Source organism: Macaca mulatta, chromosome 8, assembly GCF_049350105.2.
Source record: "Macaca mulatta isolate MMU2019108-1 chromosome 8, T2T-MMU8v2.0, whole genome shotgun sequence".
NCBI lineage: Eukaryota > Metazoa > Chordata > Mammalia > Primates > Cercopithecidae > Macaca > Macaca mulatta.
The window spans coordinates 127,112,337-127,139,249 of NC_133413.1; the positions used below are offsets into that span (position 1 = coordinate 127,112,337).

The 26,913-nt window shown below is 37.2% G+C and overlaps 1 protein-coding gene across 1 annotated transcript in view; it reads right to left on the reverse strand.

Moving 5' to 3' along the window:
- Positions 1 to 26,913, reverse strand: part of EIF3H (eukaryotic translation initiation factor 3 subunit H) — a 107,866-nt gene that overhangs the window by 77,035 nt on the left and 3,918 nt on the right. The window contains exon 2 of the mRNA XM_001093853.5: positions 401 to 557. Coding sequence (XP_001093853.1) covers positions 401 to 557 — 157 coding nt within the window. The remainder of the gene's footprint in view (positions 1 to 400; positions 558 to 26,913) is intronic.

Consider the following 26,913-nt stretch of genomic DNA (forward strand, 5'->3'; position numbering starts at 1 on the left):
AAGCAGAAAATGACTCCATCTCTTTCTAAACACTGACTTAATCAAAAGAAGATAGAAGGGAATGGATACCAGACACATAAGGATGATCTTTGTCCCTCAAATCTTTATTTAGTAAGCTGATTTCAGGTTGACAAAGTCAACACCAGCAGAGTTCCTATCCAATCTATTACAAATCGGAATCACAAATTCCAAATAAGTAAAGGCCAAACTAATGATGTCTATGGTATAAACCCTCATTTCCCAGAATTTATATAATTTTCCCAAAGTATCAGATATCAAGTGAAGTAGGCTGGCCTGACAGACTCTCAGCTCACATAACTTTATCAAAAGTTATGGTGAGACCTGTGTTAATATCCATTTGTATGCACTGCAAAGACACACTTGTGATGAACACCCTTACCTTCATCAAAGTCAGCATCATCCTCTGTGTGCTGAGGGAAAGGAAAGCAGTTGGTAATTTCAAGCCGATCTTCTACAACCAGGCCCAAAAGCACTCCTTGAACAACTTCAGTTCCTTGTCCTTCTTCTTGATAATGTTTGATTATCTTTAATACCACCTAAAACACACACACACACAGAAAGGAGCTTAACAACCATCCTAGTTTATTATTTCCTTTATTTCTAAGAAAAAAAAACAAAATAAACTGCACTAGGTTTGCAAAACCACAAAATTAAATAAGAGGAGTAAATAAATGTCTTACAAATCCTTTCCTTTACCCTTACATAAATAATAAAGCTCACATAATCTAAATGTAGATCTGAAACTCCAGGAATTGGACTACATGTCAAAAACGTCCATGTACAGCATTTGTGCTCTTAAATCAAAGCTCCCCCATGGTCTGGCATCTAGGAGTTCCTTCAGCCAAATCAAACAATAAATACTCCCCTCAACCTGCGGCTATTATTGAGAAAGTGATCATGTTAATAGACACGTAAATGACAAAAATCAATAAGATACAGAGATAAAGGTCTCAATTATTGGGACACCTGAAAGCAGAGCCTTCTGATAAATTCTCATTTTGTCTTTCTCAACAGATCATCTCCACAGTCAGAGGATGCAACAACGGGAATCTGGTTGGTACAGTCTCCAGCATGATCTAGTTTTCCTCAACCAGAAGGATTCACTAAACAACCTCTCATGGAATAACCGGATCTTATACTACTCTCTCCTTTAATATTCCCATAAAGATAGAAGAGGTAACACCGTGCATAGGTGGACAAGCAATTAAAGTCTGCAATAATAATAATACTAATAATTCCTACAACATGGGCTTAATATATGTAAAGTGCTTTTTATAGTGCCTGACACATATTAATAACATTAATATTTCATATAAGCCCATGGCCTGAAGACCCAAAAGGCAACACATTCAAAATTGTAATGTAAAGTTCTCAGAGGGAAAAGAAGTCTAACAAGAAAATGACAATTTATTTGTACGTTATTAGTGCTCCATTAAAACAAATGTATTACTGTTAGAAATTAAGTAATGGGTGGGCCAGGCACACACAGGGCGGGCAGCTACTTCTGTGCGCAGCCTGAGTCCACAGGTCAGCTCAGCCACAGGGGTGGTGAAGAAACAGCCTAAGAGGGAATCAATGAGGTTGTCAGCTAAACTTGCTCCCGCAAAAGTGGAAACAAAGCTAAAAAAGGCAGCAGGAAAGGATAAATCTTCAGACAAAAAAGTGCAAAGGGAAAAGGGGAGCAAAGGGAAAACAGGCCAAAGTGGCCAACCAGGAAACTAAAGAAATTTACCTGCACAAAACGAAGAAACCAAAACTGAGAAAAGTCCAGCCTCTGATGACACCAGAGATAAAGAAGCCAAGTTTAACTAATATCATAATACATTGCATCTTATCAGTAGTCCCTATTTCCCTTCTTGTACAACCCAGAGGAATACTGTTATCAACTATTTTGTAAACACAAGTTTGTGTGAGATATTGAATTATGGGAGAGTTTGACTGTCTTGTCAGCTTAACATTCCATAGTTGGGGGTTAGTTTTTATATCCCATAATACAAAGCATATTAAATGGCAATATGGAGTTACGGTCCTGCATTTAATGTCCTGAACAGTTTAAATTACTTTCACTCCCACATTATTTTTAGTAGAACTATTTCCTAAAGAAACACACTCTTTGATCATGACTCTCCCTGTCATAATTGTATGCACTGTAACATCTTTGGTAGTAGGAGTCCTGCTTTTCTAATTAACTTTGTTAATGTGCTGTGGAAGACGGAAAATTTGAGTATGTAGTCCATATTATTATATTGTGAATTGGTGAGATCTATGTAACAGCTTACTAACATGTGAAGATACTGGCACTTGATAGCCTCTTATGGAAAATTTGCTTCCCAATTTTAAGCTGGAAAGTTACTGAAATAACTTTAAAAATTATAACACATGGCTTTTTAGATTTTCAGTATATATGTTAAGAATTGCAAACAAATTGAAATGTCTGTGTACTGATCCTCAACACAACCAATAAACCAATTATGAAAGAAAAAAAGAAACTAATTAATGACCAGTTAATAACAGCACATTACATTTACTAAACATTATATAATAGGCAATCACCTAATTATTTTGCATGTATTACCCTATCATGTAATTTTCACAACAACCTTAGGGGAAAGGTACAGTTATACTCATTTTATAGATAAGAAAACTGAGGCAGAGAGAAATTAAGTAAACGGCTAATGGTCACACATCTAGGAAGTAGTGGAGCCAAGATTTAAACCTAGTTGAAGTTCAAAGCTTGTGCGTATACTTTAATAACAAGGAGATGATTTTCATATTACTAAATTGATAATTAAAATAACCGGTTAGTAATAGACAACAGACATGCAGTAAAAACTGTGTTATGAATAGATCCAAAAAGACTACACCAGTAAGATACGGAACTCCAAAGGAGAGCAAGCAGTCAGCAGAGAAAAGAGCTCAAAATGGATTAACACCAACTAATAAGACTGGCAGACCTTCAATACTATGAAATGAAAGAAGTACACAACCTACACATTCCTGTATGAAAGACCTCTCCACTTCTTGAAAGGCACAAAAATGGACTTGATGAGTCATACAAGTATGGGTACGAGTTCCAGCTCCAGCATTTACTAGCTGTGACCTTGAGAAAGCTATTTAATCTTCTCAAGCCTTAGATTCTAATTTGCAAAATAGCACTATTCATATCATTACCGACACTACTAAAAATGACACAGTATAGAGTTCTTTGCAGAGTCTGCCACATACTTACTAAGTGCTCAATAAATGACCAATATTGTTGATTTTTGTCAATAACTAATGCTTATTCAACATACCTCTCTGCCAAGAAAAATCATTTTTACACTTAAAAAACAGAACAAACCCAGATGATTAAGAAGGGATAAACTAAACTGATAGTTATTACAAACACATCTACCAATTCATCTAGGTTACCTAGATTCCTTTATACTAACCCCTACTAATGAGATTGCTGAACCACTACTGAAATCAAAGTAAACAAGAGATACTAGAAGATATATATGAGCTTAACACAGTTCTTCAGACAAATTCTAGAAGTGATTCCTAAACAGCTGATTCCTACATATGCAAAAGAGAATACTGGTGACTAGTACCAGCACCGTTTCATAAAGAAGCCAGGTGAAAATAACCTCATTTCCAGTAACGAAGAAAATAGCAACAAAAAAATTAATATATTTTAAAACAAGTTTTTACAGTTCAAACTATATTGAAAACTGTCTTAACTCTAACAAAAGTGAATTCTAAAGGGATCAGTAAGGATAACGTAACCAAACAGCACACCAGGCTTGACATGCTTGCCAAAGAGCCAATGCAATTTTATGTATTATCAATAGAATACAGTGCTCCAAGTAAAAGAAATAATTATCTCACTCTTTCAACATCACTGAACTGTTATCCTCAGTTCTTCACAATGACCCAAGAGAAAATTTACCAGTAACAGTACCCAACTAAGAAATGAGAAAAACACAAAAAACAATCAGTATGAGTAAGAATCCACAGAAAAGGGTAATTACAAGAGAGAAAGCTTAAAATCCTATGATGAGAACCAGTAAAATTAATGCAAATCTCTCTCTACGCAAGGGACACTCAAAAAAAGCACTTTCCAAACACTGAAGAGCTCTTTGGTTGCTAGAGGATTAGTCTTACTTTGAAGGTAAAACCTAAGGACCACAGGTGATAGTTTCTGGAAAGAAGATTTCAACTCTAAGGCTGTCCAAAAAAGAAAGCATTCAGGAAAGACTCGATCACTAAAATAATTTCCAACTTTAATATTTATGATCTTGTCATTTTAATATAATCCGATAAAGTACTCAGGAAAAAAAACCATTATTATCAAAACTAAGCTAGCTCATTCTTCATTGTGACATTTTATGATCGTCCTACTTCCTACATACACACTAAAACCTCAATTCTTTAGTTCAAGAAGTAATGTTGTGGAGATGCCTTAGAGGAGGATTCATTTGGAGCAGGGGTTCCCAACCCCCAGGCCACAGACGGGTACTGCTCGGGTACTGCTCCGTGTCCTGATAGCAACCTGGCTGCACAGCGGGAGGTAAACTGCCTAAGCTCGTCTCCTGTCAGGTGACCAGTGGCACTGATTCTCATAGAAGCACAAACCTTTATTGTGAACTGCACATGCGAGGGATCTAGGTTGCACGCTCCTTTGGAGAATCTAATGCCTGACGATCTGAGGTGGAACAGTGTCGTCCAGAAACCACCCTCTCATCTCCCCACAACTATCCCTGCGTGGAAAAATTGTCTTTCACGAAACTAGTCCCTGGTGCCAGAAAGGTTGTGGACATTGATTTAGATGTTAAAAGGAAAGGAAATTCCTGATTCAATAGAACTAAATGACATACATACTTCTGCTACTCTACATAGATAACCAAGAATTTCCCATGTATATGTATTTCAAAGTTTCATAGATTTGAAGTATCTTTAATAAGAGACAGAATCAATGCGCTCATTGTCTCCCCTTGTAAAGGTTCCCATAAAAATGAAAGGATGATTTACTCACCACGTCTTCAACACCTAACACAGATACTGGCACATAAAAGATACTCAAAACATATTTTGCTGAAGGAATGAACAGCAAACACTTATCAATCACTTATGATATGTCAAGTTAAGACCACTAAGTGTCTTACACGCAATGACTCAATGAATCCTTACAACCACCCCATGAAGTCAGTTATATTATTTTCCCATTTTACATAAGGAAACAGAGATAAGCTGACAGGGAATCCAGCCAGGGAAGTGAGATCTGACTTCTGAGTCCAAAGCACTTCTAATTACTTCACAATAAATTAGTGACACCAAGCTGAGCGCACCAAACATGGTGATAACAGCAAAGGCTGAAAAAGACACATGGAAAGCTTAACCATTCTTCAAAACAAAAACACTCTCCTGTTATATTTTGCTTACATGTATCACAAATGACCCCGCATTTGTGATACATATACACTCACGAGCCCTATTTACTCATTCTCAGCTAAGCAAAATCACCTAAAGAGCTTTTTTTAGATAAATGAAGAGGGGTCCTCATTCTGGATACACATTAGAGCCATCTGGGGAGCTTTAACGTATACTAATGCCTGAGCACACTCCTGAAATTCAGCTAACTGATATGGGGTGGGTTCCTATACTGGGTTTGGTGGGCAGTGTCTGTTTTCAGTTTCTCCAACTTACTCTAACATCCTATTTAATTCTAACTTTTAATGAAGTTGTACGGCCTAGCTTTCCTTTGTTTTTGTTTTGTTGTAACTCCTCAGGTGACTACAATACACTGCTGGTCAAACCCCAATTTCCTTTCCTCTGTTTTAAGACTTTGTGGGGTGCTGAAAAGTGAAGGCACTGAGAAATACAGACCCAAAAGTGAATATGTTGTTTATAAATAAGCATAAATATTACCCTAATAAGAGGAATTCAAGCCATACTTGGAAGAATCTCTACAACATATAAACAAGAGGGAAGGTAATACCAGCAACCCATCTTGAAATATTCATGTTTTCTGCAGCACAGTAAGACACCTTAGGATCTGACCCCATATCTAAGACTGTTATGAACCGTTGCTGACTAGATTTGTTTATCCTATAAATTAGTGGGTAAATGAGGATTCTACTATGATATGCCTCAAGGGACAGAAGCAAACTTGCCAGTAGAAACCTAACTCATCAAATTCTTCTACACCTTCTGAAACTTTGTCACGTTCTGGGTCTAAATGCTTAACGTACTCTATGCGCCCTAAACAGTAAGTATTGTTCTTTGATTAGGTCAGTTGCCTCTCAAACCGTTTCCCAGATTTCTGAAGTTTACACAGTCTCAAGTTGGGCAGATCTTCAAGGAATCCCAACCTGCAAGACAGTAAACAGATGTCCTGTCTGGGAACCCGGGAGGCGGAGCTTGCAGTGAGCCGAGATCGCGCCACTGCACTCCAGCCTGGGCAACAGCGTGAGACTCCGTCTCAAAAAAAAAAAAAAAAAAAAAAAAAAGAAATTACCCTGAAGGGAACAGTTTTCTACTATTGTTCATTATTCAGTGAAACTATTTGAAAAAGCAAAGCAGACTATTACGCAATCTCTAATGAACACAAAGCTATTTTTTAAAGTGTCTGGCTTTAAAAAAAAAAAAAGAAAAAGAAAAGAAAACCTATTAGATTTTAGATTTTTAAATCTAAAAATCTAAACCTATTAGATTAGATTTTAGATTTTTAAATCTAAAAATCTAAACCTATTAGATTAGATTTTTAGATTTTTGCCTGAAAATCTAAAAGCAAGAAAGGATTTAACTTCTCTGACAAGTATTCTCTGTATTATAGGATAAAATATAAATGCCAATCTAAAATAGCCAAATAAATAACACTATTAATTCAATAAATCTAAAATTTAGAAGAGTTAAGAATGGCAGGTAAAATCTTCCATCCTTCCTAAAGGAAAAGATTTAACAGAATCTCTAAGACCTCCCTATCAAAATCATATCAAAGACTCAGTTCCATGGCAGGGAACAGTTCAAATTTGACCAAAATAAATATTATAGTTTTTTGATGAACTAGAGTAATTTCCCATCAAACATAACGTCTGCATAGACCAGTAACTACAGAAAGATTTGAAATCTTTCTGCATAGAATCACTAGGCTTCTGTTATTTTGACTTCTTTCATTCCTTCATCCATTCATTCATTCATTCACTTAGATATTTACTGAGTAACTTTTCAGATCAGTCACCTCTGCCAGGCCCTGGAAATATGAAACTAAATCAAACACATAGGTCTTACTTTCATGGGGCTCATATTTTTTAGAACAGCAAGTCTCAAACACACTGTTTCTCTTTACTCTCACACAACTGCTGACACCAGATGTGTGGGTTCTTTCTATACCATGTAATTCTTCAATTCGCCAAACACCAGCTGGGTATCTTACAATTTAATTCAATTTTTGACACTATCTTCCTGAAGTTAGTGTCAGATTCCAAAAGTTAAGGGCACAGTCCTACAAGACTGCCCTCACTTCAGATGCCAATTCCAAATCCAGGCCTCCAGTACGTCTGACCAACCAGCGATAAATCGGGAGTTACCACAAAACCCTCCTCAGATTCAATAATTTGCTAGAATGACTCACAGAATTCAGAGAAACACTTTACTTGCATTTATCAGTTTATTATAAAGGACATGACAAAGGATACAAATGAAAAGCCAGATGAAGAGATGCACAGGACAAAGTATTTGAGGTTAGGGGGCAGAGCTTCTCTGGGCCTCCATCCTCCCAGCTCCTCCAAGTGTTTGGAAACCTAAAAGCTCATTAAATCTTGTACAAGAGTTTTTACAGAGCTTAATGGATGGAGCTTAATCTCCAGCCCAGCTACCCTCCTTTCCAGAGGTCAGTGGGGCTGAAGGTTCCAACCCGCTAATCACTTGCTCTTTTGGGTGACTAGCCCCATCCTGAGGGGCTTGACCCCCTCATCAGCATTAACTCAGGTGTGACCAAAGGGGAAGCATTATGAATAAAAGACAGTCCTATCACTCAGGAAATCCTAAAGGTTTGGGGAACAGTGTGACAGGAACAAGAACAAAGACTAAAGATATTTCATGTTATTTCAAGGCCCTTTAAAATTAAAAAAAAAAAAAAACTCTTAAAACATTTTAAAAATCCCTAAAATTTTCATGGACCCCTCAAAAATCTTATACATTGATATCTGCATATCAGAAATTCAGACCAAGAAATGTCTGAAATATTTATTTCTCTTAAAAATAACTTCTATTGGAAGTTTTGAAAAAAATAAAAATAAATGCATTACATGCTAATATAGACTATGTTTTAATGAAAAAATATTTTATAAAACAAGGTAATTTTATCAGGATATAAGAACAACAACGTTTCACATTTTTGTAAAAAATTTCCATTTTCAAAAAAAAATTTAATCCAGGAGAGGAGAGACGTAGTTTTACATTTTTGTAAATCTTTTTAATATCTGTTTTAATAGAAAACAGATGGATAATCATATCTGTTCTTGTAGTCAATCCTTTATGATATCACACATATCATGTAGCATCTGGAAACCTCCATCAAACAGTCATGAAAGAATGAGAGTAAAAATGACAACTTATGTGTTATTATGAAAGTAAGTTTTGACCTTGGAGACTCTCTAAAAGGGTGTCCAAGATCCTCACACTTTAGGAACCACTATTCTAGAATGACAATTAGGAAAATTAGTGTGATTACAGATTGTGGAAATTGCTAAGAAGAAAAGGAGAAATGTAATGAGGAGGGGCAGGGAGGCAGCCTTAACTGAGGGGAATCCAGGAAGGGCTTCTGAGAGGATACCTGACCAGAGAACTGAAGAACAAGCCATCAGCCCTATGAAAACTTGGGAGAAGAGAATACTTGATGACTATGGATTTTTAATCTTTTAAATAAAAATGCTAATATTTACATTTCATAAAGCACACAAGTTGTATTTTAAGGGAAGAAAAAGGTCTCTAGACGGATAAGCACTAGCGTGGGAGTGATACACATTCACATTTTTACTAAAGGAACTGCTAGATAAATAATAGCCCCACTTACTTGCATAAAGTTGTGTGTTTTCGAGACAGGATCTCGCTCTGTCACCCAGGCTGGAGGGCAGTGGCACAATTCCGACTCATTGCAACTTCTGCCTCCCAGGTTCAAGCGATTCTCCTGCCTCAGCCTCCCTAGTAGCTGGAATTACAGGTGCCTGCCACCACACCCAGCTAAGTTTGCTTCATATTTTTAGGGGAGACGGGGTTTCACCATATTGGCCAGGCTGGTCTCATACTCCTGGCCTCAAGTAATCTACCCGCCCGGGGCCTCCAAAAATGCTGGGATTACAGGCGTGAGCCACCATGCCAAGCAGGAATAGTTATATCTTAAAATAACATTAAGTAATTCAAAACTACCAATTTCATTTATGTTTTGTTAATGAATTATAAAATACAATATACTAGTAAAACCCTTTCAGGAAAAGTTACTATAGCTTTCAATTAGCAATATGTGTATTCCTGATGCCAGGGTCAGGGTCAATCTTTACCTAGTAGGCATGTCTATGAAGCTAACACCAGAATTCCTCTAATAAAGGCTGCAACTCCAATAAAGTTCAGAGGTAAAAAGAAAACGATTTAAGAAACATATGGGACTTTCAGGACCTGCATGTTGATGCTGTCACACCCTAAAATACATCAGACTAGATACAATCAGCAAAATCCAGGAGCCGAGTAATAATCCAATCTCTGTTCTTGGGCCAGGATATGGAGTTTTGAACTTGTCTGAGCCACGAAAGTAGAAACTGAGACCTTTCTAAAAAGCTTCAACTCTATGAAAATTGCTAGTGTGGAAGCAGAAAACAGTAACTACAATATCTTATTAGCTAAACATAAACGCACCAAATGACTATACCTAGTCCCAGGAATCTACCCAAGAGAAATAAAAACATCCAAAGACATAAAAACATACAAATGTTCATGGTAGACATTCATAAGAGCTAAAAACTGGAAGCAACCCAAACCACCAAATGCAGATGAATAAATAAACTTCAGCACAGGTTGAATATCCCTCACCCAAAATGCTTGGGACCACACGTGTTCCAGATTTTGGAATATTTGCATTTTCAATCCTATCTTTACACCACAGGGCAGAGAACAAGCAAAAACAACACCACCACCACCACACAGTGAGTAATGCAGACAGGTCGTCTTGGCCCCATGTGGATTATTATGGGGAATCTGCTGTTGATGTATCAAGCCCCCACTTTATCATGCTCTGCAGGTATGCTTGCAGGGGGCAATTTGGGCATACAGGAAAAAAAAACTTCGTAACATAGCTGAAGGAGACTGGGAGCATCTCTTTCCCCTTGGAGACCCCGAATAAACTGTGTGGTGTGCACCTGTGTTTTGACAACGACCCATCACATGAAGTGATGTATAGAATTTTCCAATGTGGCATCATGTCAGCGCTGAAAAAGTCTCACATTTTGGAACTTTTCAAACTCTGGATTTTCCAATTAGGGATGTTCAACCTGTATATCTATTCTATGGAATTACACTCAACAATAAAAAGGAATAAAATATCAATAGACAAAACAGGGAGGAATCTCAAAAACATACCAAGTGAAAGAAGTTAAACAAAATGTTATGTACTACGCATATAATTTCATTTCTATGAAATTCTAGAAAAGGCAAAACAATAGTAACAGGAAGCTGATAGATAAGTGGTTGCCTAGGGCCAAGGTGAGAAGGCAAATACCGACTGCAGAAGGATACCAGGAAACTCTCCAAGTGGGAAACTATTCTATTAATACATCTTGATTGTGGTAGCAGTTAAGCAATTGTTTACAATTACTAAAGTTCATCCAACTATGCATTTAAAATGAGTGGAATTGCCAGGCGCAGGGGCTCATGCCTGTAATCCCAGCACTTCGGGAGGCTGAGGCCAGAGGATCACAGGGACAGGAGATTGAGACCATCCTGACTAACACAGTGAAACCCCATCTCTACAAAAAATACAAAAAAATTATCTGTGCGTGGTGGCACGTGCCTATAGTTTCAGCTACTTGGGAGGCTGAGGCAGATGAATCGCTTGAACCGGGGAGGTGGAGGTTGCACCTTTGCACTCCAGCCTGGGCGACAGAGCGAGACTCCGTCTCACCAAAAAAAAAAAAAAAAAAAAGTGGAATTTGTTGTGTATAAATAATACCGTAACTGAGCAAAATCATACACACTTTAAAAGTCTGATGAAGAAACAATTCATACATGCGCTGACTCCCAATTTTACTCTCAATTTCAGAATTCAAAGATCCCCTGAGATGCTATAATACCCAAAGAGCTAAGCTAAAAACCACAACTACAACCCCACCTATTATGTATAATATAAAATAAATATCTATTGACTCATGTTTTTAATAAACCTAGGTCACCAAAAATAAATTGTATTATTGTAGAAGACAAAGTATGCTACTTAGAATTTTCCTGTTTACAGTATTTCGGAATTTAATGAGATTATTTAGACAATAGATAATTTGTTCCTAGAAAAGCCTGCTTATGTAAAACAAATTCAGAGAAACTGGAAAACGTTAAAATACTTACCATCCCCCTGCCCAAAAAGACATGATTTTTTTTAAATTCACACTACCCAATATTCTATATCAAAAAGCATACTTCTCAAAGTATGCAAGCCCTAAAAGCAAACATTCAAACCTGAAGGGCAGATATGTGCTTGAAAAGATCTATGAAACTCTTAAAATCATCAGCAATATTTTCTATATATGTACTTGAAGGCATTTCCCTGGGGGGAAAAAAAAAGACTTTGTCATTCTTCAAATTCCCAAAAAAGCCCATAACCCAAAAAGAAAGTTTTAAAAATTAATAGGGCCGAGTGCAGTGGCTGGTGTCTGTAATCCCAGCACTCTGGGAGGCTGAGGCGGGCCGATTACCTGAGGTCAGGAGTTCCAGACCAGTCTGACCAACATGGTAAAACCCATCTCTACTAAAAATACAAAATACTGGCCGGGCATGATGGCTGGCACCTGTAACCCCAGCTACGCAGGAAGCTGAATGCAGGAGAATCACTTGAACCTGGGAGGCGGAGGCTGCAGAGAGCCGAGATCCCGCCACTGTACTCTAGCCTGGGCAACAGAGCAAGACTCTGTCTCAACCAAAAAAAAAAAAAAATTAACGGTAATAAAAACTTATTACCTACATGTAGTTACGTGTTTGAATGAAGAAGAATGATGCCGGATGTGGGTGGCTCATGCCTGTAATCCTAGCACTTTGGAAGGTCCAATTGGGCAGACTGCCTGAGCTCAGAAATTCAAGACCAGCCTGGGCAACATGGTAAAACCCCATCTCTACTAACACACACAAAATTAGCCAGGCCTGGTGGTGTGCACCAGCTACTCTGTAGGCTGAGGCAGGAGAATCGCTTGAACCCAGGAAGCGGAGGTTGCAGTGAGCCGAGATCACGCCATTACACTCCAGCCTGGGCGACTCCAGAGTGAGGCTCCATCTCAAAAAAAAAAAAAGAATGGGTATGGATGGACATACTTGTTCCTTTATATATCTGTATTTTAGTTATAATAGAATTGAGCATGTGTTTGTTTTTAATTCAAAAAGCATCAAATAAAAAAACTAAGGAAAAAGATTTTTAAAATACAGCAATAACTGTGATTTGCTATGTGGAGTTTCACAAAATAGAACAAACTAATGTTTCATTTTTTTCTGACAGTGCTACTGAGGTTGACAATGATGGAGACATAATATATCTTGATTTTAGCAGGTCCCTTTACATCTGTAAAATATGAGCTGAATGAAGCAGTTAAGACTTGAAAGGATAAGAAAAAGAAGCCCACACACTACAAGCCAAAGCACCTGCTGATTTTAAATTCTCATCTCTTGTTAACCTGACTCCTCTTCAACTCTGTGAATATCACTGCACACACATATACAAATTGCCAGAAAATATGCACACATACACACACCATCAACTTAAAGAGGTAACTAACATCTGGCCTGGTTTTCAACAAGCAGAGGCCTGTTTAAGAGAAGCCTAACCTATGCTTCAACAATTGAACAATTTGTCCAAATTTATTACAATAAACCTTCACCAGGAAAAGCAGGCTTCCCATCATCTTTGTAACAGACACGATAAGGATCTGCTGAAAAGCCCTACTAAAATAATTAGGGACAGAAGTAACTTTAAACTGTTAGAACCATACCACCTATCATTTTTAAGCCTGCTTTATAAAGCTGAGCTACGGAATGCTGAGGTTACAACCTGTTGATCTTTTTAAACAGTTCACAGTATTCAAAAACACTGAATTATTAAAATGTTTTACCACTAAAACTAATTTAAAAATTAAGTAAATCTAATGGTATTCAGTGGTCACAATACTATTTTAAATACAGTTCAATTAAATTCTTAAATTACTACTCTTGCTGGGAATAGGCCCCAAAATCTGGCCATAAACTGGCCCCAAAACTGGCCATAAACAAAACTTCTGCAGCACTGTGACATGCTTCTGATGGCCTTGACACTGGAAGGTAGTCATTTTACTGGAATGACAGCAAAGAATACCTGGACCACCCAGGGCGGAAAACCCCTTAAGGCATTAACCCCTTAAGGCATGCTTAGACACAAACAACAGCATGAGCGATCTGTGCCTTAAGGACATGCTCCTGCTGCAGATAACTAGCCAGACCCATCCCTTTATTTCCGCCCATCCCTTTATTTCCCTTAAGGAACACTTTTAGTTAATCTATAACCTATAGAAACAATGTTTATCACTGGCTTGCTGTCAATAAACATGTGGGTAAATCTCTGTTCTGGGTTCTCAGCTCTGAAGGCTGTGAGACCCCTGATTTCCCACTCCACACTTCATGTTTCTGCATGTGTGTCTAATTCCTCTAGCACCACTGGGTTAGGGTCTCCCTGACAGAGCTGGTCTCAGCAACTCTGGTTACAGAAAGATGCTATTAGCCAAAACAGACACGAAAATAGTTTACAACAATGCTTCTCAAGTTATCAGTGGTGAAGAACCCATTTTCCCCCAATCTATCACAGACCAATACTTTAGTAAATTACAATAAAAATTACTTACTAGAAAGATGAAAATTTAAAACACACACACACACACACACACACACAGAAGTCCAGGGATATCACTTGGATATCACAGCAGTGTCAAACTACTATAATAAAAGTTTCTAAACACTCAGTCTTAACCCTGTGTTTATTCTGTGCAGGCCAGTGTTCCCAAACCATTCCTCGTACTTTGAACAGCACTGGTTTACAGAATCCGTAACATTAAGCAGGTAAACAGTTCTTTCCCAACTCCCAAAATTGAGCATTTAGACTACAGAATCAAACACATTTATGTCACGAAGTCTCTCAAAATACATGAACACAATAGACGTGAGCTCCAAACTGTGTAATATCAAGCACTTATGTAACTGTAAGCCCAGTAGCATAAGACTGTGGCAACAGTTGAGAAGACAGTAAGAAATAGTTTTCTCTGCCACTCCTTGCTGCTTCTACAGGAGATGACAGGCATACTCCTCCACTGAGGTCAAATCACAACTCCCTTAGCTCCAATTCTATTCTGAACATTGTATTTTTAAGAATGGTTAAAAAAAAAAAAAAAAAAAAAAAAAAAAAAAAAAAACTTGTTTCAGCCGCAGGGCCCACTTTGAATCACAACTTCTATAAGACAGTGATTTATTTATTGAGTAAGCCCAGCTGAAACCCCAACATTCAAACCTCTCACTGTTGTCTTCCATTTGTTGTCTAGTACACAGTAATTCTAGAAATCTTTATTTCTTTGTAAAAATGTAATGTTTGAGTAAAAGAAAAAAAACTTTAGTAAAAGCTTAAACATGAATTCTTATGAATGTATACACCAGTGTGACTGACTCCCCAACCCTGTAGTCTACACAAACACAAAAATCCTATAGCATAGTAGTTGAGGGGCTGGGAACCAGAATCCAAAATACAGTTTGAGTGCCAGCTCTGCGGCCTTAGGTAAGTTACCTATCTACCCTAGCCACACCTTCCTCCTACAGAGATAAAGACAGTACCAATCTCAAGCACTGTTGCAAAAATTAAAAAATAATACACTCAAACTACCCAGCACACAATTACTAGTAAGTCTTCAGTAAATGTTAGCTACTATTATAACAACTATTAAAACAAACATTTCACCTCTTCTCTTTTTTCTCCCTTTTTATTTTTTAGAATCATTGAGTCTGATTTAATTTTTTTCTATCTTTTTTTTAGAATTGTCATATTTCACCTACTCTCATTCATTCATCTATCCATCTGTCCATCCAAGGAATATTCAGTGACTAAAATATGCCTAGTTACCCTTATGGTACAGACACTTCTCTCCCCAGAATGTTTACAGTTCATTCCGCAGAGAGGTTTTTTTCAGCCTAATAAGAGGTGAATTATAACTTATTAACCCAACTGATGCCAAACTTCCATTTTTTTTAAGACGCATCAATCACCTGGACATGCTATCCTTATAACAACCCATACCACAAAGTTTTACAACAAGATGCTTTAAATCTGCATTAAAAAGTCAAGAGTTCAATTAAATTTACTCAAAATATTCTGTATACGTGTGTTTATCTGTATGTAATTTTCCCTTAAAACATCATTAAAGACAAAGTACAGTCCATAAGTTTCTTAAAAGTCTGAAATAAAAAAGACAAAGCTCAAACTGTACCAGTCACTGCCTAGTTGAAGAAGAGGTCAGGCAGGATGCACAATTCCTACTTGGCTTTATTACAGTTTTGTAGCTTCTGGGAGGTAAGTCCCACAGCCTGAATTTCTCACATCAATCACAGTCAAAGAACAGCTATTGCTGTAGAAGATTTTTATTCTCAAAGAAACTGTAATGCTGTAAAATCTCCCTTTAGCATATTCTGCAAAGTCAGTATCTAGACTTTCATTTAATTCTGGCTTCTTTCACTGACTGATCGTGAACTTGGCAGTTTTCTTATTTGGTTAAGCCTAGATCATTTTTTCTAACACTGAACAAAGATGGTAGTTATTGCCAAAATGTAAATTCAAAAAGCAGAAAGCTGCATTAGTCTTAAATTTAACACATTTTATGGCTCAAGTGGGATAGGGTTCCATTTCATAACTGGCTGAGTCAAACAATAAATGGGATTTAAATCACTGCTGTTAAGTTTTGATGTGAAAGAAATTTAAGTTACTTCAATAGGGGGAAAAAAAAGATTTTTTGCTTCTGACACATATGGGATTAGTTACAATGCTCCAATACACTTAATCAATATCAACCTCTATAATATTTCAGTTTGAAAGGGCATAATTCATTATTATTCTCTTGGATCTAATGCTCACTGACGGTCCACATTTTTAAAGTTAAATCAACTAATAATTGTTGGGAAAAAGAGAAGGTAGAGAATTTAGCCTCAAGAAATTCAAAAGAATGGTAATAATCTTATAAAAATTAGTCACACATAAGTATAATGATGCAATCAAATGTACAAATATACAATCATAATTAAGAATTAACTGATAAGATGTTTAATTTATAAGTTTCTGCTTTACCAATTCAATATATATAACCAACCTGCAAATTTTCCCACATGTACCTGGTTGGTAATTTTTCTAAAATAAAATGAGTGATTAAAAAGCTTAGCTGAAACAAAATTCATTTCCTTTCTCATAAAACAAAAAAACTGTTCAGAATTGTTATGAACTATCTACCTTCTAACACATTCTAAGTTTGTTACAATCAAGTTTATTACATTCAGGAGCACTGGCCACTGCTTAAATAGAAGGCAGGACTTTAGGTGATTTGGGGGCACTCTCATTATAATTTGTTCCTGCCTCCTGATGCAGAAGGAAACACGTGAAAAGTAACTATGATTGCCTCTGGGAAGAGGGTGGTTGGAAGACAGGGATGACAGTGAGAGTTTCTTTTCACTATATACTTTTACTTTGTCTTTGATTTGTGTGCCATAGGCACGTATTACCAGTTTAATGGTTGTGTTTAAACAGGCTTAATAAATTAAAAGGGTTTCCATTTTCCTGTATAAAAAGCGCACCACAGTAAGTCCACAAGGTGGTTATTCATCTTCTTTCTGGTCAAGAGGGCCTTCAGAATGAAAACGAAGCTGATGCATTTCTGTGTAAAATGTAAAATGGGAGTTTTCTTCTCTCCAAAAGGAAAATACTTCTATTTTGTTTTAAAGGCTACCAGTAAACCACACTTGAAAACACTATCTACAAGCCCTCGTTTGGAGGATGAAAACAAAAGGTGGCAGGCAAGGCCAGGTGGTGGTGGCTCACACCTGTAATACTAGCGCTTTGGGAGGCCAAGGCAGGAGGATCACCTTAAGGCCAGGAGTTCAAAACCAGCCTGATCAATATAGAGATGCCCCATCTCTACAAAAGAATAATAAAAAAATTAGCCAGGCAAGTTGCCCACACCTGTAGTCCCAGCTACTAGAAGGCTGAGGAGGAGGATCACTCAAGCCCAGGAGTGTAAAGCTGCTATGAGCCACGACCGCACCACTACACTCCAGTCTGGGCAACACAGCGAGATCCTGCCTCAAAAAACAATAATAGGCCAGGCACAGTGGCTCATGCCTATAATCTCAGCACTTTGGGAGGCTGAGGAAGGAGAATCATTCGAGGCCAGGAGTTCAAGACTAGCCTGGCCAACATGGCGAAATCCTACCTCTACTAAAAATAGAAAACAAAAACAAAAATTAGCTAGGTGTGGTAACATGCACCTATGGTCCCAGCTACTAAGGAGGCTGAGGTGGGAGGATTGCTTGAGTCCAAGAGGTAGAGGCTGCAGTGAGCCGAGATCATACCACTGCACTCCAGCCTGGGCGACAGAGCAATACCATCTCAAAAATACATACATACATATATATACACACACACACGCACACACACACGCACATACACACATACACACATATATAAATAATAAGTTGGGAATTAAAGTTTGATTTTATTTTGTGTGTAATAGTGATTTTCCAAAGGGTTGAGTTTTAGGACTACAGCTGTCCATTGAGAAGATAACTTAGCAGCACTGTACAAGTACAAAATAAAAGCTGTTAAGACCAGTTATACAGGCTTTGGTGATAGTTGAGAAAGGCAGCAAGAACTGAACAGTACAGACAATGTAGTTATAAACTCAAAGAACTAAGTAAGTGATCTTAGGAAAACCTCAAGAAACAGTCAAAGACGATACCAGAAGGCTGCATGACTTGGGTAGACAGTGGTATCACTAATGGACAGGAAATAAAATTAGATGGTGACGGGGAGAGGTGGAAATATAAAAAGTATTTTTTAAAAGATTCATAGTAAGCCTCAAGATACAACAAACATCTGTGGCACTTAAGTGCTAGTTTAGGTACTATTAAGAAAATCTTAAAATTTTATGCCAAAATGCAGCTGATGTTTAAAGGGTCAAAGACTCAAAGGATTAAAAATACATATTTTTTGACTAAGTTAATACTGAGTTATCACTACTTTTCCCGAATCCAATTTTTTTTCTTCTATGCCTTAGCATGGTACCAACATTATCAAGAATATGGCATACTAGTCCAGCAAATTTAAGTATCCACTTCAGCCCTTTCAGTTTTGAAGAAACAAGTACAGTTGGTCATCAAACAGCCAAGTAAATTACACTACACTTTGCTATTAAACCTAATCTTTACTGGATATAACCATTTTAAAGAATGATCTACCTACCAGTAGTAGTTTACAAAAAAGGAAGTTATATTCTCTTTAAGATATTATCTAAAACCCTGCCAAATAAAATAACATCCAAGTACCATAAATTAAATATTTTACCAAAAAAATTATAAACTAATTTTGAAAAGAAAGCAAATGCAACCAAGTTTTCTGTAAGTGCTAAAATTAGGAGGTTTTATCTAAGAAATGACCTATGGTAGACTTGAAGTAAAAATAAGAAAATCTTTACACAAAAATAAGAACTTGCAAAGATTCTTTTCAAAGCTTCATGCTTTGTAGAGGCTTTTTTCTCCAAGGTGTGGGTTAGGACTGAGCTGCAAGTCCAGAGCATTGCTGCCAAGACTTAAAATACCTGGAGTTGCTCAGCCAAACCAATGAAGTCTGAGATATTGAACAAAAGATCCGAATTTATCATATACAGAAACCAGGTGAAGCAAAAAGTGACAAGAAGGCAAAAGATAAAAAATGCTTATAGTACACCCACACCTTTTAATGTTAAATAGGTATTTGGGGTGTTAACCATATAAATCCAGGCCAGATTTGCTGTAACAACTAAAGTTAAAATTTTTTAATCATATTCCATTTACTTGGGAAACCATCCAGTTTGGAATTCAACAGTAACTATTACCAACTATTAAAATCAATATCTACTACTAAAAATCATATCAACAATGTAAGAAATTACCCATTCAGGTTCTGTTTATTACAGTAGAAAGGTCATTCACTATCTTCATATCAAACATATCTAGGTTTCATATCAAACCTAGAGATCATAACTGATTTAAGTTATCTCCCCCATGAGAAGTACTGTGTATGCTGCCTTAAATTATACCCAAGAAGACAGCTACAAGAAACAAATGACAGATTGTCATCACTAGCATATATGTCACAAACAAAGTAAGCACTGTCAAAAAGCAAACTGCAATGAATTTCAATAAAGTGTCTGACCCTAAGGGAAAGGACCAATGGCCCAGGATGTTTGCAGGTTTATCCAAATCTTGGGAGGAACATAAAAATGGAAAAGTCTGGCCCAGTGAGGTGGCTCATCCCTATAATCTCAGTACTTTCAGAGGCCGGGGTGGGTGGATCGCTTGAGGCCAGAAGTTCTAGACCAGTCTGGCCAACATGGCAACACGCCATCTCTACTAAAAACACAAAAATTAGCTGGGTGTGGTGGCACATAGCTACTTGGGAGGCTGAAGCATGAGAATCACTTGAACCTGGGAGGTGGAAATTGCAGTGAGCCAAGATCGGGCCACTGCACTCCAGCCCGGTCGACGGAGCGAGACTCTGTCTCAAAGGAAAAAAAAGGAAAAGTCAGATGGACTAAGAATTACCACCTACCTAATGTAGGTAAATTACCTTACTTAGGAACACCTACCAGTACTCTTTCCAATGCCCCTTAATATACTGATTTTCTTTACTATTGATCCCCAGTATCTTAATATATGAACTCAGCAGTTTAAGGTTGCATTTTTCCAAACTTGAGAATATTTACTAAATTGACTTCTTAAAGCTACAAATCTTTTACAATATGACTGACTATTAAACATAAACATTCTAATATCTGTTTTCTCATGCATTTTAAAGTTAGAAGTCTGTAAGACACCTGAGTTTTGAAAAATGTATTTCCCAATGCTCAAACAAGAAGCACTAGATTAACTATTCTATACACACCTTAACTTCTATTTCCTCCAACTAGATATTAATGAAATCACATAAACTATTTGTACCGACGTTTCCTCATTGATAAAATAGGGATGTATCAATGAGTTGTTGTATTGCTTCAATGCCCTAATAAATACACAATACTTAAAACAGTACCTGTCACATAACACGTAACAACTACTGGGATCTTAAAGTGTATGAAGCTGCTATAAAATGTAAAAGAAAATGAGTCAAGGATGGCTGGATGTGATCTGAATTCAAGTTCTAGGATATATTCACTCTACGTCTTTGAAAAGCCATTCAGCTTCCTGCAGTGGGAGAATCACATGTATAATCCAGATAATACTAGTCTGCCCAGTTCCTGGAGCTACCAAGATATAACAATGTATGCTAAATGATTTTTCTATTATAAAAAGTCACTATTTGTAAGCAATAATATCTTACTTGCCTAAGCAAAAAACATAACTAAGCGATCAAAATGTCAGACTGCATAATGAATTTAATCCTCACTCACAAATACTCAGGTTAGAGATAATCCTGCATAACTGGTTTTTCACTCACAGCAAATAAAAACCTGAAAAGCAAGGGGATAAGAAACAGATAAACTTAACAACCAAAAAAGCCACCAACTAGAAATATAAACTACTCAAGGCACCTAAAATTAAATGACAGGGGACATTTATTATAGATGTAACAGGCTACCTGAAGGGATTTCTTGACAGATCTACTGTCTCGTCTGGTTCAATAACATGTTCTTTCTTTTTTTTTTTTTTTTTTTTTTTTGAGACAGTCTCCATCTGTCGTCCAGGCTGGAGTGCAGTGGTCTTGGCTTACTGCAACCTCTGCCTCCCGGGTTCAAGCAATTCTCCTACCTCAGCCTCCTGAGTAGCTGGGATTACAGGCATCCGCCATCACACCCGGCTAATTTGTTTTGTATTTTTAGTAGAGACAGGGTTTCACCATGTTGGCCAGGTTGGTCTCAAACTCCTGACCTCAGGTGATCCGCCCACCTCAGCCTCCAAAAGTGCTGGGATTACAGGCAGGAGCCCAGCCCAATAACATGTTCTTAATGATAATACTATGCAATCAAAACGTGGTTAGGTTGTGTTCAATATTTTCTGACTAAAGCAGCAGAAAATTATGTATTACAATTCAGAAAGACATATAATTAAAATAGCTAAAATATGCAAGTTTTAGTGCTTGAAAGGATTTCAAATTATCTGACTGAAAAAATTATCTGACTGAAAACATTATCTCACATGTGAAACAACTTACGTATGTACCACTCAAGTCAGAAAACTGAAAGAAGAGGCCAAGAGTCATATAATTGTTTTGCTGTTAAAACATTAAAAGGCCAAACTATATTTTACTTCAGAACAGGATCTCAGACAAAAGCTTCCATTTCAATGGAATTTAACAAGCTGTTGTCTAGTCTCTTTAACTTCCTAAGAGTATCACAAAAAATCTACAGTGACACATGTGATAGCCTGGCATTACAAATCCACATTACTGGATTCAGGTCACAAAGCACTCCCACCAGCCCACTGCAGTGGCTCACGACTGTAATCCCAACATTTTGGGAGGCCAAGGTAGGTGGGTCACCTGAGGCCAGGAGTTCGAGACCAGCCAGACCAACATGGCGAAATCCCGTCTCTACTACAAATACAAAAAGTTAGCCAGGCGTGGTGGCGCGTGCCTGTAATCCCAGCTACTTGGGAGGCTGAGGCACGAGAATCGCTTGAACCTGGGAGGCAGAGGTTGCAGTCCCCAAGATCGCACCATTGCACTCCAGCCTGGGCAACAAGAGCAAAACTCTGTCTCAAAAAAAAAAAAAAAAAAACAAAGTACTTCTACCAAAATTTTTCCATTAGATTTGAATAACCATCAGGTAGGTAAGGTAGCAATAACATTTATCCCCAAAGTTGTTGTGAGGATCACAACATCTAAAATTTAACACAAAATTTAACCAAACAACACAAAGTTTAACCAAACATCCCTGTACAGGGTCTTATAATAGGTGCTCAATTAATGTTAGTGATTTTTCAAACAGATAAGAAATCAACAAAAAGATGGAGACATACGAACAAGCCCAGAAAGCTAACTAGTTTATCCTCAACTGTGTGCTCTTTTCTTGCCAACACTCTATTAATTTCTACAAAGCATTTACTAATCCAGTTTCTTTTGATTTTCAAGAAAATTTCCACACAACAGCAGTATATTCATTCATTCACAACATCTGAGTGCCTTCTATACACAACGTACTATTCTAGATACTTGGAAATACTGCAGCAAACAAATCTGACGTGGGTGCCACTCTCAGGAAGCTGATATTCTAGTGAAGAAATAAACAACAAGTAAAAAGAGTTTTAGACAGAAACAAGGACGAAACTGGATACCACAATTTGCAGATGCTCAAGTCCTTTATATAAAATGGTATGGTATTAGTAATTGCATGTAACCTAGGCATATCTTCCTATATATCATCCCTAGACTGTGTATAACATTTAATACAATATAAATGTTATGTAAATAATTATACTGTATTGGTTATTTGTATTTTTAATTGTTTTTTCCTAGTATTTTCAATTCATGGTTGGTTGAATCCATGGATGTGAGATTGCTGGATTCAGAACCCACAGATATGGAGAGTTGACTGTATATGTAACTCACACTTTTCCATTTATTAATAACATACTCTACCTTACTTACAAAACCAGGGGAACAAGGCATCTAATAAGATAACTTACATAAAGGGGAAAACAAAATTTAAAAGGTAAGAAATTTCAATAGCAATGAGTTTCAAGCACTGACTTGTGGAGGAGACAAATGTTTTATATTTTAGCCTTCGAAAGGGTTATTATCTCAATGAGAAGGGGAAAATATACTAACAGTATGGATCACATACTAAGGTGAATGATAGGAGCTGTCATCAAAAAGTTCAGAGAAAGAAAGACAGCAATGTTTCTTCTCAAACATTAATATGCTATAAATCACCTGACTGTGTAGGTCAGGAGAGGGGCCTGAGACTCTGTGATACTGTATGTCTGCATTTCTAACAAACTCAAGTGTAGCTAGCATTGCTCATCTTACTGATGATCATGGATCATACTTTGAATAGCAAGAATCTCATGAACATAAGAAAAGTAAAATTCAAATGTTCTAGGGAACAAAGTGGGTTCCACATGAAAAGTTTAATGGAAAGAATTAGCTTGATCTTGTCTAGGAACAATGAGACCACCTGACAGAATGAAGACCCATTCTTTCATTTATCTTTGGTTTTTTTTTTTTTTTTTTTTTTGGTTTTTTCTTTTAACTCATCTGTATTTGCTACAACTTTAAGCAGAATGTGACTCAGGCACTACATTTCCATCCACAAGACTAGCTCTGAGTTACTTTTGAACAGCTTTATGATATGCTTAGGTAGGCTTATAACTTTGCTCCTCCAAATGATACTTTTATTTGGAAAACAAGCCCTCTGGAGAGTTCCTTCCATCAAGTTCCTTCAGTTTAAACCATTCTCCCATTTCACAAGGAAGTACCCAAGCACTGACTCTTGCAAAGTACACAGTAAGAGACACATTGACAAGTCTATTGGAATGGACAATTAAAAGATTATTGAGAGAGAACATTTCAACTTAGTGGACTGACAAAAATGGGTATCTATCCATACTAAAGATAAAAGAGATGTGAAGCAATGGGATTCCTCATAAAGTGCTAGGACAAATGTGAAATGGTACAAATACTTAGGAAAATAATTTGACATTATGGTACTTAGTATAACTGTCGAGGAGCATCCCTAAGTCCTACCAATCATGGTGTGAGACAGACATATCAAGACTCAAAACACAGGAGAATATAAACTATGATTTAATTCATATTTATTCATATAGACAGGTGAAAACAATCAAACTGTTTAATACTCCATGTGGTAAAGCCACAAAAGAATCATTAAAACAAAGCTCACCAATAGTGATTCATATAGGGGGAGAAGGGATTGGAGGAAGGGATGAAAAAGAGGAAGGGGTTTCAAAGATACTTCTTATGTTCTATTTCTCAAGTTGAACAGTGGGTAACTGGATGTTTAGACACTATCTTCCATGTATAACATTTTGATGTATTTTACAGTTCTTTGCTGATGTTATCAATAATCTTTAAAAAGTAATAATAATTTGGGGAGTCTGTGGTGGCAGATTCTAACAGCAATAGAGGTTCAGAAAGTATGAAAGACTACAAATATAAAATAGTCCTTTAACTATTAACTTAAAGAGGAAAAAAAGTCAGGGCAAAAAAAATGGAACACAGGGAGCTAAAAGAGACAATGCTGAAAATTTTAATATGGAAAAGTCCTGATGATGTTTATGTGCTAAGGGAACATACAGTTGACCTTAAACAATATGGACTTGAACTGCACAGGTTCAGGGAGTGAACCTTGCATATAGGAAAGGCCAACTTTTCCTATATGTGAGTTCCACAGGGATCCACATGGCCAACTGTAAGACTTCAGTATGTACAGATTTTGTATACACAGGGGTCCTGGTTTCCCTGTGGATACTGAGAGACTGCTATATTACAGAGACAGAGGAATTGATGAAATAGGTCTAAGATAGGAAAGGAAGGGTTCAAGAATATAAGAAAAATCGGTCTTGGCCACTATCAATGTGCCAGGAAGGAAGAAATGTGTTAAAACATCAGGCTAAACACAGGATGAGACTAATCTCTGGGTTCATCTACATCTACATATGGCTGAGAATGGTCATGAGAGTCGGGACTGTGCTCTACCTTGCTCACCTATATAATATCTCATATAGGTTATTGTAATACATCCCAGCATGTAGCAGAGCTAGACCTGGTATATGGTCGGCAATCAATAAATATTTGTTACATGAATGAAGAACAGAATACATCTACAGATTCAAGTTAAACTATATGGAGGATTTTTTAAAAAACAGTAAGTCGATTAAGTCAACATTTTTTATTCAATATGTGATGATGAGGAGAGGAATTTCAAAGAGAAGGAACTTCATGAACCAAAAGCAAGGTCATGCTTACTGCTTGAATAAGGATGTGAATCTAGGTCTGTCTTTAGCATGACTGACTTTATTTATTTATTTATTTATTTATTTATTTATTTATTTATTTTGAGATGGAGTCTCGCTCTGTCGCCCAGGCTGGAGTGCAGCGGCGCGATCTCGGCTCACTGCAAGCTCCGCCTCCCAGGTTCATGCCCTCCTCCTGCCTCAGCCTCCCGAGTAGCTGGGACTACAGGCGCCCACCACACCCGGCTAATTTTTTGTATTTTTAATAGAGACGGGGTTTCACCATGTTAACCAGGATGGTCTTGATCTCCTGACCTCGTGATACACCTGCTTCAGCCTCCCAAAGTGCTGGGATTACAGGCGTGAGCCACCATGCCCGGCCTTTAGCATGACTTATTAAAGAAAACAACAAGTAGTCTGAGTGGCTGGAATTTACAGTTCCTACAAAGCTTGGAAAGAAAGGAAATAAACCTGATCATAAATGCAAGAAACAAGAACAACATTTTGGTGGGCTTTAAATTCAATGGAAAGTCACTGCAAACATCTAAGGAAAGAAGTTAAAATCTGAATGTTCACATTAAATGAACTAAAAAGTATGAATGGTAGAGACTGAAGAGGGCAGGGGAAAACAATATTAAAATAAGCTATATAAGATACTAGAACATAAACTAGGAGTAGTATAAATAAAAAAATGGAATACATACTCATTCATTTACCCTACTCTGTCAATTAACAGGTTCAGCATTCGAGATAAAACAGGTGAAAAAGCATAGTCCCTGCCCTCAGTAGCATATATTCTGATGGAGAAAACAAAGAAGAAAACAAACAAGATAGTTACAGGCTGCGGAAAATCCTAGACAGAAATACAGGGTGCTGTGATGGAAAAGTAAGGAGAACAAGTAGTCTATAATTCTATTTTGGACATGTTAAACACGAGATGCCTATGAGATATCCAAATAGTGACATCAAACAGGCAATGGGTAATCAAGAGAAGCATTCAAGAGCCATTACTGGCAGAAATATAAATCTGGGACTTACCAGCACATAAATAATATTTAAAGCCATGAGCACAGATAAGAATACCTTAAAAAATACTACTATAATTACTGCAAATAAAGCAGCAGCTACACCTAAATGGTGACTTATTCTGTCCCGGACATTGTTCTACTTATTGACATATATTCAGTCCATTTAAAGTCTCAAAACAATTCAGATGAGGAGAATGAGGCACAAACACTTGCCCAATGTCATTCAGCGAATTTCAGAGCTGGGAATCAAACCCAAGCAGTCTGGCTGCAGAGCATGTACTTGTATTAACTTCATTACACTACCTATGTCAAGCAGAGACTAAAAGAAAAGCCAAAACCTAAACCATGAGGCATTCCAACATGCACAGATAGGGAAGAAACATAAAAGGTGAGGAGTAAGTGGCCTAAAAGGAAGGAT